Here is a 14283-nt window from a genome sequence, read left to right on the forward strand (position 1 = left end):
GGGAAGCAGTGGATTCTCCGTGTCTGGAGAGATTTCCAAAGAGCCTGGATGTGGCACTGAGTGCCATGGGCTGGGAACCACGGGGGGAGTGGATCAAGGGTTGGACTTGGTGATCTCTGAGGTCCCTTCCAACCCAGCCCATTCTATGATTCTATGAGTTCAGTATCAATCAGCAGAATCCTGAAGTTTTCTTTCTGCCCAATTCCAGTAGTAGCTGTACTTGAAAATTTTTGATTTATTTTATAATATGACTTCAAATTAAAAGTCCTTTCCATACTGAATTAAACATCTCAGGTCTTGAAACTCAGTTTGGGTTTTAAAACTTAGATGTTGTTGAAAGTCTGCTCTAGTATCTTCAGTTGTTGGTGGATTCACTGCAGACTGTCATTTAGCAATACAGCAAAAGGCAATGTGCACCATCAAGAATCACAAAGGATTTGAGAGCATCCAGCAAAAGACTGATGAAGGACCATGCTCTGTAGGTGGAAAACCCTCAGCAGCTGGGATGCTAGGAGTGGAAACATTGCTCCATTTGTGTTCTACCCTGATTAAAACTTAAAGAGAGAGCATAGTTAAATGTAAGCAATTTATTTAGGAATTGGTAATTTCCAGTCCTTTGATATGCATTAAGATCAAAGCAGTCTGGCAGCAAATGCTCTGAAAGGAGACACTTTAAGTGCTAAAAATACTGGTTTGCTTAGGGAAAAAGAGTCTGGAAAATACAGCACAGCAGATGAGATAAAGTATGTGATGTAGGAAGGGAACGTTGGGTCATCTGTTCTGCTTCTCAAATTCAGCTTTGGCAACCAAAAACTAAATGAGACTGTTCCTTTAGCTGTGCCTTGCTGTCACAACTGAAGGATCTGGTGAAGCCTTTGGTTTCTGTTTGCTTGAGCAATGTTCTGAGCAAGAAGAAAAATTATCTCAATTTTTTTTTTAAATCTGGACATTTTATTATTTCCTTTACAGCTTTTTTTTTTTTTTTTTTTTTTTTTTTTTTCTTCTAATGTTCTGGTTCACAGCATTGTCCAGGGACAGTTCCAGTGGCATAATCAAGGGGTGGGAGTGTGTTGTGGAGGCTGCTGGAGAGGCAGGAATCTCTGTGTGGTCACAGAGAATCCATGTAGGGCCCCCACGGGGGCAGAACCTGGTTGAGATAGTTGGGATGTCAGAAATTGCATGACTTTGCTGCAAACATGAGAGATTTCCAACAGAAAGGAACAGCAGGAGCCAGAGCTGTGCTCTAAGAAGTGTGTGTGTACTTTTCCTTTAGGATGGGGGGGTTGTGGTTGCCTGCTCTGCAGAGAGGTGGTAGGAGTGCTGGGTTAAACTGGGGGCTGCTGGAGCAGATGGTTTGCAGACCTCCAGGATGCTTTCAGCAGATTGTCTGAAAACATTGGGAGTGTTGGTGCTGTTACCAGCCATGGATATGGATGCAGTTATCAACTTTATGAGTGCCATTTCTCAGACAGGAGAGGGTAACCAGGCACGTTCTGCCCTTTGGTCTTGCTGGGTAACTCCATTTGTTCTGACTACTCCTTCAGCTGATCACATCTCTGGGTTAGATCTGTGCAGTTCAGTGGTGGTTGTACTGGTGAAAGCTGTGTGGATGTTTTCATACTGATACAAGAAACCTCCTTCCATACAGAGCTGTGCTGGAGCCAACCACCTTCATGCCTAAATACACTGCTGAAAAAATAAAAAAGGCAAACAGGAGGTGAAATTTGGCTGCTCCTTTTCCAGTAAGTCTGTAAATCATGGTGATTAAGTTGGATATTTTCTTCTGTACTTACTGCTCCTTCTGTTACTCTCAAGGAGTAGGTTGAGCATAAGCTCTTATCCTTCATGGTGAGGTTTGTAATATCATGGAATGGTTTGGGTAGGAAGGAACATTCAAGACCATCCAGTTCCAACCCCTCTGCCATGAGAAGGGGCACTGCCACTAGACCTGGTTGCTCAAAGTCCCATCCAGGTTGGCCTTGGACACTGCTTTGTGTTTTTTAGTTCTTTTCATTTCATGACATCTGTTTCTGTTTCAACCCACAGAGCTTCTCTCTTGTTCCCACTTCCACTTCTCTGCTGAGGAGGGGTCAGCAGGTGAGAGAGAAAACTGCTTCTGTTTAGCCCAAATGAAGATGCATGAGATAAAATGAAGATGGATATACGATAGTACATAAAAAGTATTTTAATAAATTAGTTATTTACTATTTATTAGTATTTTCTCCCTCCTTTAGAGGAGGGAAAAGTAAAACATGGAAGTGCATGGAAACTTTCTGGGCAGATTTGTGTTGGAAGAGTATCAGACAATTTCAGAATGTTGAGGCAACAGTGCTGTTTTATGTAGAGAAGTTAAGACTTCATTTGGAGGCAGTTGGCAGGGACCTTTCAGGCTGACAAAAGGTAAATATTCTTCTCTGAGTAGCAGGCAGGTGTCAGGAAAAACAGAGTCTGGGCTACTCTACTTGTAGGAGGATGTAAAAAAATGAGAGTGCTTGGAGGAAACTGAGAAAAATGGCTGGAAGTATAGATACTGTCTCCTTTGAGGAAAGTCTGAAAAACTGTATTTAGTATGTTAAAAGGAGGAAAAAAGTGTCAGGAGACATAATAAGTCTTCAAATGTGTCAACAGAGGCTGGGTAAGTGACAGTGATGCATTGGTCTTTATATCAGCTAGGAAGAAAAGGATAAAAGTACTCCTAGGTCTTGATGAAGAATCCTTAGGTTGAATCATAAAAAAAGAATAGTGCTGGACAGCAAAAAACCCTGTAGGAAATACCTAGGAAAAATGTAGAATCATCAAATGCATTTTGAACTTGCTGATACACGTATGGATAGCAGGTGATGCACAACTGTGTGAGAGGAGAGGAGAGGAGAGAGGAGAGGAGAGAGGAGAGGAGAGAGGGAGGAGAGGAGAGAGAGGAGAGGAGAGGAGAGGAGAGGAGAGGAGAGGAGAGGAGAGGAGAGGAGAGGAGAGGAGAGGAGAGGAGAGGAGAGGAGAGGAGAGGAGGAGAGGAGAGGAGAGGAGAGAGGAGAGGAGAGGAGAGGAGAGGAGAGGAGAGGAGAGAGGAGAGGAGAGGAGAGGAGAGGAGAGGAGAGGAGAGGAGAGGAGAGGAGAGGAGAGGAGAGGAGAGGAGAGAAAAAAGGGAGAGCAGCATCTTGATGACTTCCTCTGGGTAGCAGAATTAGTGCTTCATGTTTTGTAGAAGGGTGCAAGGACTGAGCCAGTGGGAGAAAGAAGAGTGTGCTCTGCTGTCAAACTGCCTTCCTTCCTCTGTCCCAGGAACAAAGCAAGCATCCACAAATCTGTTTTTCCTCTGTTTCTCTTGAAGAGCTGTGAGCAGCTCCTGGTGGAAGGTGTACACTGAAGATGATAGCTTGCTTCACCAAAAGAGTGGTGAAGCATTGGAAGAGGTAGCCCAGCAAGGTGATGGAGTTGCCCTCCCTGGGGTACTTAAAAAAGACAGAAATGGGGCTTTTGGAGGTGGTTTCATGGTTAAGGTGGTGTAGGGCTGATGGTTGGACTTGATGGTCCTTTCCATCCACAGTGATTCTCATACCTGCCATAGTTTCCCTCCCTCTGATTCTCATCCATAAACACTCAACCCTTTCATCACCAGAATCAAGCTCCAGACAGCAAAACCACTTCCTAACTTCCAGGGCTGCCCCTCTGCCTCTCCTTCCTTGCCTCTCCCTCCTGAAAAGTTTGTAGCCAACACTGAGCATACAGAATATGTTTGTGGGTTCACTACTCCAGCAGAAATGCACTGTTTTACTCAGAAACATTCTTAGAAATGTTTTCTTAGGACTCATCAGTCTTCTTGTGAGTGTCCTGGACATACAGGCACTGACAGCAATATTGAGAGTACAGTTACATATCAAAAGAGTTTGAAATCTGACTCTGAACATAAAATTCAGCAGTGAAGAAGCGTAGAAATGACTCTGAAGTGGGCTGTCTAGGCTAGCTGTCTGGCATAGTAGTTTTTATTGCTTATTATGCTTATTAGAGAACCTGTAAAGTATCTGTGACTTAGATCACAAGGTGCACCTTGAGATACAAGTTTATACTGAGGGGAGCAAAAAACTGAGAAGAAAATAACTACTGACTGCATCTGAGTAACAGTTACTGGAGAAACATCCTCACATTGCAGTCAAACTATTGAATCATACTCAGTCATGATCTTGGGCTTCTGGATTTTGTTTTTTGTTTCCCTGTATAAAGGCTTCAAGTATCTGTTTGTCAGTCACATCCCTTTTGAAACTGAGTTCTGTTAGCCACAGTAAATCTGGTTGCTTGTTGACAGCTCTAAACTACATCTGCTCCCCTGGCCAGTGCCTTCCAGGTTCTGTACTGCTGTTAATTGGGCCAGCAGCTCACTACAGCATCTGACTGCAGCCAGGAAAGGCTCAATCCATTTTATAGGGATGCAGAAAGGACTTGAGAAGGAACAGCTCTTCCCTTAGAAATGACTTTAAGACTGTATCTTAGTGTATAAAATCAGTGCACCCACAGTCAGCTTGCCCTGACCTGTGCTGAAGCAATTGTACACATCTGGCTTTGAATTGCCACAGGGGAGGATCATTAAAATAATCTGTAGGTCAACTAATGATGATCAAAGAGAAGAAATATATTCCACTCTATGCCTGTGTTTATAGCCTTACCAATTCTGAGTCAGCTGCTGTAGTATCATTGTGATTTTGGAAAACTTCTGAACAAAACAAAAATTAAGGAAAAAACCCCCCAACACAACGAGCATTTTAATCTTTGCAGTTTTTGGTGTTAGAGTTTTTAAATTAGGCTTATATGCTCCAGGGTTCAAGCTTGTTTTGCATGATGTTCTGCTAGTGGAGCCTGGCTTGTCTGGGCATTGAGCCCAGGCATGAAAGTCACCAGAATAGTTTGAAAATCAGGAGAAGCAAATGGTGATACAGTGGGTGCTCTTTTCTGCATAGTCTTGCTTAAATAACTCCTCTGATGAAGCAACATGGCAGGAACAGCACTAGAGGAGGGCAGTGAACTTCTCCAAACACAGCAACAGTAATTACAGTGACCAGTATTTCTTCTTTGATACTCATTGGGGTTTTTTTGTCAAACAGGTGAATTTCTTCTGTTGGCTTAAGAGTTTCAGATAGAAATAAGATCTTAAGTCACTTGAAATGTCCAGTGGCTGTGGTGCTGGCATGCCTCAGATGTGAGGACAGCAATTTTCAGGCTCATTTGTTGTCCCTGGGTGTCTGCTGGGATTTTTCTGTTTTCTTTTCAGGACATCTAATTGTTGGCATGTTTCTCCTGCTTGACTTCTGTCACTGCTGTAAACCAGATGGGCTACAAGTAATTAGTCTGGCTTCATGAAGACTGTGTAGGCTACTGCATCCATCCCACAGATCCTATCCCACGTTTCTCCCTATTTGGAGAGCACAGGCAGCAGCTGGGATGGGGATATGTACAGGAAGAGAGTGCCAGCCCTGTGTTCTGCTACACTTCTTTTGGTATGGTAATACCATTCTGTTTCCTGATAAAACGACAGTAAGTTTTCCCTTTTCAGTTTATCATTCCCCTAGTGGTAGGAAACACTCATTTGGTGTGAAGTAACCACTCCCAGGGCTTTCATCTGGTGAATCTGTAGCACTAGGTTACAGTTTCCTTGCTTGTCAAGCTGCTTAGGTTTTGTAGTTGTTTATAAATGCTTCTCCTAATCTAATCTGAGAATTTGGTAAAGAGATTCTTGCCATTAAGTGAACGTGGGCAGTAGTGCTAATGAGATCAGCCAGGTTTCTGTTTGTAGGGTGCACTTGGTAGAGGTATTTTTCATTTGGAAATTGTGATCTGTGGGTAGCTGGAACTCCCAGTCTTTGTAGGCATCTGAATTTTATCCCTGCTATCAGAAAATCAGAGCAGCAGCCAAGGGCAGTGCACAAACAGTGTTCCAGGTTTTTATTTCTGAATTCAAGCTACTGCTCTGCATGGAAGAGGATAGTATTAAAGGTGTGTCATCCAAAGACAAACTGTAGCTATATGGCTTTTGATAGAAGTTTATGTAATAAGCTCTCAAAATCTACCAATGAAGGAATGTTATTACAGTTATTACAGCCTACCTGCACCATTAGAAGGTTCTCCCTCATGTCTACTCCTAGTTACCTTGGGTTATTCAGGATGTCCCAACTCATTAGAATCTAAATGCTAAATTGTCTTCTTTCCATTTAAATTTCCCTTTTTTAAAGTTATTCCTTCTTTCATATTTTTATCTCTTGGGGTGCAGCTTCTCTGACTAATTATCCCTAAGGTAGTCTTTCATATTATATGAGCCCAAAACCGATGTGGACACCCCATTAAGATGGGGTTTAGTTGGGAGTCAGAGGAACCTCCTGCTTCTGTCTCTGCCTTTATCTGTCCAGACACTTCCAGTGTGTGAAACTGGGAGAGTGTTCTAAGAGTAGAACCAGATGAAAAGCCATGGCTGGAAGAGTCTCTGTTGATTGTACTGGTTTCAGGGAGTTGCCTTCAGTTTGGTTTTAATTTCTATTTTAAGAGGAATGTGACTTTTATACATAGTGTAAAAAAAGGAAGAAACTTACACTAAGTGGAAATTTTTGTTATTTGTTTCTCCTGCAACAGACTGAGCTTAACACCATGGCTCAGTGGGCTGACATTTTTGGGTTTGCACTGTACAGTCCCTGGTTTCTCATTCTGATCTGGGCCTGTGGGCCACAAACTCAGACACTGTGTTTAAGCTCTGGTTCACCTGAGCTTTGATTCGTATCATTGCAAGCAGTTCTTCAGCTTTTGCTGGTTTTTCTCCTTAGGAAGGAGATAGAGAAAATGAATGCTGCGTTCCAAATACTTGTGAGGGTATTTGAATATGAAGCACTTGGATTTTCTGGAATGCTTAATGAGCACCATGGGCCTTGACATGTTCCAAGGGTGTGCTCACCAGGGGAGAAGGGTCAGAGAAGGATTCCATGCTGTGCTTTTTGAAATCTGTGCTCAACTGCATGGAACTCAGGCCCCATGAAATCTATTTTCATCTGTCTGAGAATGTTTCTCTCTTGCTTAATCATTCAGTAGGGTCACATTCCTTTTTTGACAGCAAGGATTAGAGCTGTAATAATTGTGAATGGCTTTGAACAGTCCTGTTAAGTCAAGGTTTTATTGTTGACTTTCCTGCTGCATCCTGTACTATTGCAGACAGACCTCAGACCTATTTTTAACAGAATTTCTAAGGAAACAAAGTCTGTAAGCTTTATCTCTTCCATTCCTAATCTCTGCAAAGGCTATTTTAGCATTTAACCACTTTCAAACAAAGCTGACACAAACACAGAGCTTTAACAGTCAGGTCCCTGCCACTTCATGAAAACAAGGAGCTAGACAGATGAAGATGACCCCTCTTTTTTCCCCCAAGACCCAGCAGTGAGAGGGCACTGTAAATGGAATATGTACAAGACACCAGAGAATCCAGTCCTAAAACATCCACAGAAAGCAGGATCCATGAGGAGCTCTTGTCTAAACACTGATGTGGACAATTGCTTCAGTGAGCTGTCATTTTACAGGGTTTTGGGGAATCTAAAGAGAGATGGGGTAGCTACAGAAGTGCCAAGAGGAGTTTTCCTGAAAAGAAAATGGTTTCAGCCTTAACTTGTTTGTGCATTTGAATGCTTTATTACCATTGCCTGTAGCTGGGTGATGTACAAGGTAAAGGTTTTTAGCTCTTTCTCCTATCTGCTGTAGAAGAGACTGGATGCAGGAAGAAATGGTGAATTTCTGTGATTGTGCATTAACTAAATTCAATGATCTGTGTTCATGAAATGCAGTAGCACTGTACTTTAGCACAGCTAACAGCAAGGGGCTATAAGAACCAGTACCTGATGGTGTAGGAGGATGGGAGAAGGGAAGATTTGCAAATAGTTGCTTTTCAGGGAAAACAGAGGATTATACAAAACAAGAAAATCAAGTCATTACTGAGAAGATGATTTCTGAAATAGGTATATACAGGAAACAGAAAATCAATCAGGTTTCCAGTGAGAAGGAATATTCAAAGATGTGAGGAAACAGAAAGCTTCTCTCCTAGAAGGGAGGGAGAAGGTAAAGTAACCAAACAAAAAAACAGTTCTGACTTGCAGGGAGTATAGCAGTCAGTTACAAGACCATTTTTTCCCTTCTTCTTTCATTTGGAGAGTAATCATAGTGAGACAAGTAGTAATTGAGAATGTAGATTCATTTGAAAGTAAATGAAAGTGGCTTGCATGGTTGAAGTATTTTTCCAGTCTCTCAGTATGAAAGACTATAATGTCAAAACTGGATAGAAATAGTTATCAGTGAAGCAGTAATGGGAATTTTGATAGATATGACCATATGCTATTTGCAGGATTCAGGCAATAGACATTCTAGGCTATAAAACAAGCTCCCCTGCACTTACTTGAGAGCTGAAAAGATAGAGTGGTAGAAAGGCACTGTGATACTCAGTGTGTACAGAAATAGCAAGGAAGACGGGTGATTTCTTCTTTGTCAGTGTTGTTCCCCTGTTCTGGGTGCTGGTTGGTAAGAAGCCCAAGAGGAGCTGGCAGAGTGTACTGAAACCTGGGAATGGTTGGAGGCTGCTTTGGGCACAGTGCCCACAGGATGATTCATTTCTCTCTTCTTAGAGACCTCCAGGAGTGGGGACAGCAAAGCTGCCATGCTAGACTTCCAAAAGGCAAATCTAAACTTGTTTAGTAGCCTGATTGCCAGAATCCCTTGGGAATAAGTTCTGGAGGGTCTAGGAGCCCAGGAAGGTTGGAGACTCCTCAAGAAGGAAGCCATCCCCAAGTCCTGTAAGGCAAGCTGGAGGCACACAAGTCCAGCCTGGCTGGAGAGGATGCTTTGCCTGGCACCCAGGGAGAAAAAAGTGTTTGTATTTCTATGTAGGGAGAGAATTAGAAGGTCCATAGCCCAGGTATAAGTGATCCTTGCCTCAGTGGAAAAGGACAAGAGAAGTTTCTGTAAATACACAGAACAGGTGGGCAAGGAAGCAAACAGCATCCTGGGCTGTGTCAGGATCAGGGGGTGATCTTACCCTGTGCTGAACACCTCCTGTGCTGTCTGCAGTTTGGAGCAGCACTGCACAGGAAGGCCATGGGGTGCTGAGAGGGGTCTGGAGAAGAGGTGAGAGGAGGAGAGGCAGAAGGAGCTGGGGCTGTCCAGCCTGGAGAGGAGGAGGCTGAGGGGAGACCTCATTGCTCTGAGAGCTCCCTGAAAGGAGCCTGGAGTGAGGGGGGGTGTTTGTTGGGCTCTGCTCCCCAGGGACCTAGTGACAGGACAAGAGGAGATGGGTTCCAGTTGCACCAGGGTGGGATCAGGTGGGACATTAGGAAAAATTTCTTTCCTGTAAGAGTGGTGAAACACTGGAACAGACTGCCCAGGGAGGTGGTGGTGTCACCATCCCTGGGGGTATGCGGGGCTTTGGGAGGTGATACAGTTGTTAGGGTTGTGTAGGGCTGAGGGTTGGACTCAGTGGTCCTGAAGGTCCTCTCCAACCTTGCTGATCCTCTGATTCTATAATTTCAGTATATTTTTAGGCCAGTATGAGCAGCTTTCTTTAAACAGTGGATCTCTCTTTTATTCAGTGTTAACTTCACTCTTTTAACAAATACATTTGTTAGACCCCAGTGAGTTGTAATTTTGAACTCTCTTGCAGTCAACTCAGAGGAAATGAAGTAGCTCAAAGATCAGGGTTCATTCCACACACAGAGACTTCTCAGATGTATTTAAAAAATTTATTTTCCTGTTATTCATGTCCAGACACCCAACTTGTGTACCTTCACATTTGTCATATTGATAGTGAGATGAAATCCCCAAGATTGTAGTCATCTGACAATTTAATACCAAGCTGTCTTTGATATGTATACTGTAGAGTTCCAATAAGTGATGATTAAATCTCCACCACCTCACAGAGTGTCTTGGAAGAGGTGTTCATGGCTCAGAAGAATGAGCACTGGCCACTGGCTGAGACTTGAGAGCTTTCATTCTCAAACTTTGTGTTTCCTGTGGCAAGTCTGACTTCCTTTCTACTGGTTTTTCAGTAATGTAGACCAACAAGCATACCTGTCCTTGAATTAAGCTTATTAATTGTCAGAATTATGAATTAAATATCAGAATGATTGGAGTACCTCAGGTAAGAAGCATAACAGCTGTTGAAAACACTCAATATTTATCCCTGGGTGCAAATTTTCTTGACTGAGAACAATTCCCAAGGCATGAATCCAATGGTCCTGGGTTTGTTGGACAGTTTCCCAAAGAGCTTGTCTGGAGCAGAATTGTTTGGTGCTGCTGTTTGAGCTGGTGAGTGGTGCTTGTGTTCTGTGCTGAGTGGTGGTGTTATAACACTGCCCAGGAACAGAAAAATCCTGTTAAGTGCTGCTGGGGTTGTTCCAAGTTAAAAATTTAAGACCTTGCTCCTCAGGTGTTTAAGTTACAGCTTTGCTTTGGAGAAAATGATGACAAAATCCAGTTTCCATTTCAAGCTGGGGTGTTTTGTTGTGAGGTTCTGGGGATGGATTTTTTGTTTCCTTTGGGTTTGTTGTTTTTTGTGGTGTTTTTTTTTTAATTCACTGATGCTGTACATGAGAAATGGATGTTGATGGCAAGCTAAGTATATAAATCTCATTGAAGTACTACCCAGCTTAATCTATAAAACAAGCCAACTTGCCCTGCTATCTAATACACATTATAATTGCTTTTTATGCTTTTCCCTTCATGAGTAATCACAATTTACTGAAAATGTGTTTTGCTGAAGTTTGTGTTGGGGAATTGTTTTGCCTGCAGACATTACAGTTGCCATGATGGTGTTTCAGAGATGTTCTCAATTTTCTTTATCCCTGTAGAACAGCTGTACCTTGCAATTGCAAGCAGATAACTGTCCAGACACTGAGGTCCACCAAAGCTCCAGAAGGGAATATTTGTTTTAATTTCTTAAAACCCCAGAAGGGAAGGGATGGGATTTCTCCTTAATATATCACAGGGGCTGAAAACTTGAGGCTTCCAGAAGACCACTGTGCTTCATGCAAATTACAGCTCTATAATCCAGTAGGTTTGGTCAGATCCTGGCTTGCAGATGCCATTCCTGCTTTGCTCCCTTGTAACATGGCAGGCATGTGAAATGATTTGGCATGCCACACTTTGTAACCTGGGCTGTAAACCTCTTTTCTGCTATGGTGGAACAGAAAGTGTCCTTCTAAACTGGAAAATGAGCACTCTGGCGATCCCCTCAGCACATGCTGGTGGCTGGAGAATTTCCACACTGATCCAAAAGTTAAAAGGTTCAAGAAAAGTGATTTTTCAGTTTATTACTTGCAGCTGTCACTGAGCATCTTTTTGGTTCTTACATTTAAGGTGGTTTTAATGTGGGCCTTGTCTAGATGAGGGCTGCACGTTGGTGTCTGGATAAAAGAGCTGTTCCTGGTATTACTGGGAAGGTCTGGATTCATTCTCTACTCTCTAGAGGAATCTTGTACAATCCTCCAAGTTTGCCTCTGGCAGGGTAATACCACAGAGTTTGTAGCCGTTAAATCACCTTTTGGTTTTGTTTTATTTTATATTGTCCCTCTATGAGCCTCAACTCTCCCAGGCTTTCCAGGACAATATGCTGCTTCTCTACCTGTCTGTCTCATCTTCACATGCTTCAGAGACTTCTGGCTGAGCACATGGTTCTCCTGGCAGTAGTTCCTCCTTTTTAGTTCAGTCCCATGTTTGCAATGTTATTAATGCTGCCTTATGTTCCCTGCTGTGCTATCTGTGCTGCTAGCTGGAAGTTACAGATTCTGTTTGAAACAGATGCAATGTTTTCAGGCAGTTTGTGTGCATTGGTTGTTCCTGAGCTGAATGGTTGAAGGAAACCAGTAATCTCTCTGAGCCCAAAACTGCCAAAAAGAACCCCACCCCCCCTCCCCTTTGAAGCTCAGGTAGATAGTAACCCAGTACTAGGTTCTGTAAATGAGGGAGAAGATGGAAGTAAGAATTGTGTCCCAATTGTTTCTTTGTTTTGCTTTGTTTTAAAAGGACTAACCAGCCAGGAATGTTCACAAAGAAAGAGTTTGGGGAGTTGGCCTCAGCAGTAGACAGCTTCAGTCTCATGACCTATGACTACTCATCACCCCATCGGTGAGTCTCTGGCTAGCAGCAGGGAAAGGTGGGTGCTGGAACTGATTGCCAGGTAAAGCACTATGGAATCTGTACTCTGAGCTCATTTTTAAGTGTGGTTTAATTGTATCAGATGCTAAAGTTTTGGATTGGTAATTTTTTGGTGAGGTGATTTTTGAACAAGCTGGTACCTGAGGGATGGTTTAACAGCAATGTGTATTTGGCACTCAGATGCTGTGAAAAGCTTTGTACTCAAGCTAAAAAATTATCCTCTTACTAGTGACACTTCTTCCCAGGCCAAGTTCTTTTGATTTTTATTTAGTACTGTTCTGCAAGATAGGTACATGAATAACCTAATACATACCAATATAAAAAAAAAAAATCAGCTTTAAAACACATTTGACAACTCATTTACTTCATCCTGAGGTATCAGACTGCCTTTTGGCAGCAATGTTAATCACAGAATCATCATGGTTGGAAACGACCTTCAAGATCATTGAGTCCAACTCTCAGCCCTACACCACCTCAACCACTAAATCACCTCCCAAAGCCCCACATCCCCCTGGTTTCTGAATTCTCCCAGGGATGGTGACTCCACCACCTCCCTGGGCAGTCTGTTGCAGTGCTTCACCACTCTTAAAGTAATGAAACAATCACTGAAACCTTTCTTGCTTCCAGGGTACTAATTTTATAGTTCTTTCTGTAAGTACAAGGGTGATTTTATCCCAGTATGTTGTGCCTTTTACAGCCAAAACATCAAGGATGGTATTGGAAAACAACTGAAGCCACACAGAGACTTAAATTGTCCTATGGCTGTTGTGTCAGAGAAAATGTGCTAGGAGGAAACTTTCTGAACCACTCTAAGAATTTTTTTGTCTCTTCACCTTAGGAATGAATCAATAGTGAAGAGGGGGGGAAGTCTGTTTTGTGCATCAGTACTTTAACCACTAAAGAATGTGCATTTAACTCTCAGAGAATTTTTGGTTAACCTTCACTGATGTTTATGTGCCATAGTTTGCTCTTTACAATTACACTGGTCCAAAAGAGAAGGCTGAGATTGATGACTCTGTGGGGTTTCTGACAACCTCTTTGGTTTTTCCTAACTTGACAGACCTGGTCCCAATTCCCCTCTCCCGTGGGTACGAGCCTGTGTTCAAGCACTGGATCCTGATTCAAAATGGAGGAATAAAATACTTCTGGGCTTGAATTTCTATGGCATGGACTATTCTGCTTTGGGAGCCTCTGGTGAGGCAGTCATTGGTAGCAGGTAAGACTTGTCTGGATAGTAGGGATTATTTATGATATATTCTCACAAAACTAAGAAATTCACAAGTATATGTTTTAGTAACATAGAAATGATAAAAGTGACAAATCTGCCCATACATGACAAGCTCACCAGTTAGAATAAGACCTGCAAATTCTCTTCCCAGTACAGAAATGCAGAGAGATGGCAGTTACTCTGTCAGAGCTCCTATGGAAAAATTATTTGTGTATTTTCCCCTCTTTTCTATCCATGTTTGTATGTGTAGTTTGCCATCTAAAGTGTTTTGCAATATTCTGTTATGGTCTGAATGCTTTTTGTTATTCATGTAGTTAAGATTGTTCCTCTCAGCTCCTGGAGTTCTTACCTGTTACTTTGAAATTTGGGATTGGTTTCAAACAGCAATATGCCACCAAGTTTCTTCTGAGTAGAAAAAGCTGCAATAAGCTCACCTGGAGACAAAAATCTATAACAAGATAAAGGCAAAGCCAGAAGAAAAGAGTTGGTTTAGTTTTGGGTAATAACCACCTGCAATAGCAGTGACCTTTGTAGAAATACAGTCAAGGTATCAAGCCAGAAGAAAAAAAAAACAAAAACCCAGTGTGAGTTTGGCAGCAAAATCAGATTTATTCACAAGTTTTTGTTAATTTATAAAACAGAACCAGTCCAAGTGGAAACAAACCTAAAGCACAAGAGATGACTGTTTTTTCACAGGTTACTGAGTTCATAACACCATGATATTTCAATATAACAGGTTGCTTTTTTAGGCATTTAGATACCTTCTGAGCTGGATTATGTAAGGTAAGGGCCTGAATTTTTTATTTCCATGCTTTCAGTTACACAAACACTTTGCCATCATTATTCTTGCTCTCTACCTGCTTCACCTTGGCTGTTTCCAGGGGTATAATAATGCA

The 14283-nt window shown here is 42.3% G+C and overlaps 1 protein-coding gene across 1 annotated transcript in view; it reads left to right on the forward strand.

Annotated features, from left to right (window-relative positions):
- CHID1 (chitinase domain containing 1) overlaps positions 1 to 14283 on the forward strand; it is a 102747-nt gene that overhangs the window by 34889 nt on the left and 53575 nt on the right. Inside the window, 2 exon segments of the mRNA XM_030451211.1 lie at positions 12028 to 12129; positions 13220 to 13375. Coding sequence (XP_030307071.1) covers positions 12028 to 12129; positions 13220 to 13375 — 258 coding nt within the window.

The sequence above is a fragment of the Calypte anna genome, chromosome 5 (genome assembly GCF_003957555.1).
Source record: "Calypte anna isolate BGI_N300 chromosome 5, bCalAnn1_v1.p, whole genome shotgun sequence".
Lineage (NCBI taxonomy): Eukaryota > Metazoa > Chordata > Aves > Apodiformes > Trochilidae > Calypte > Calypte anna.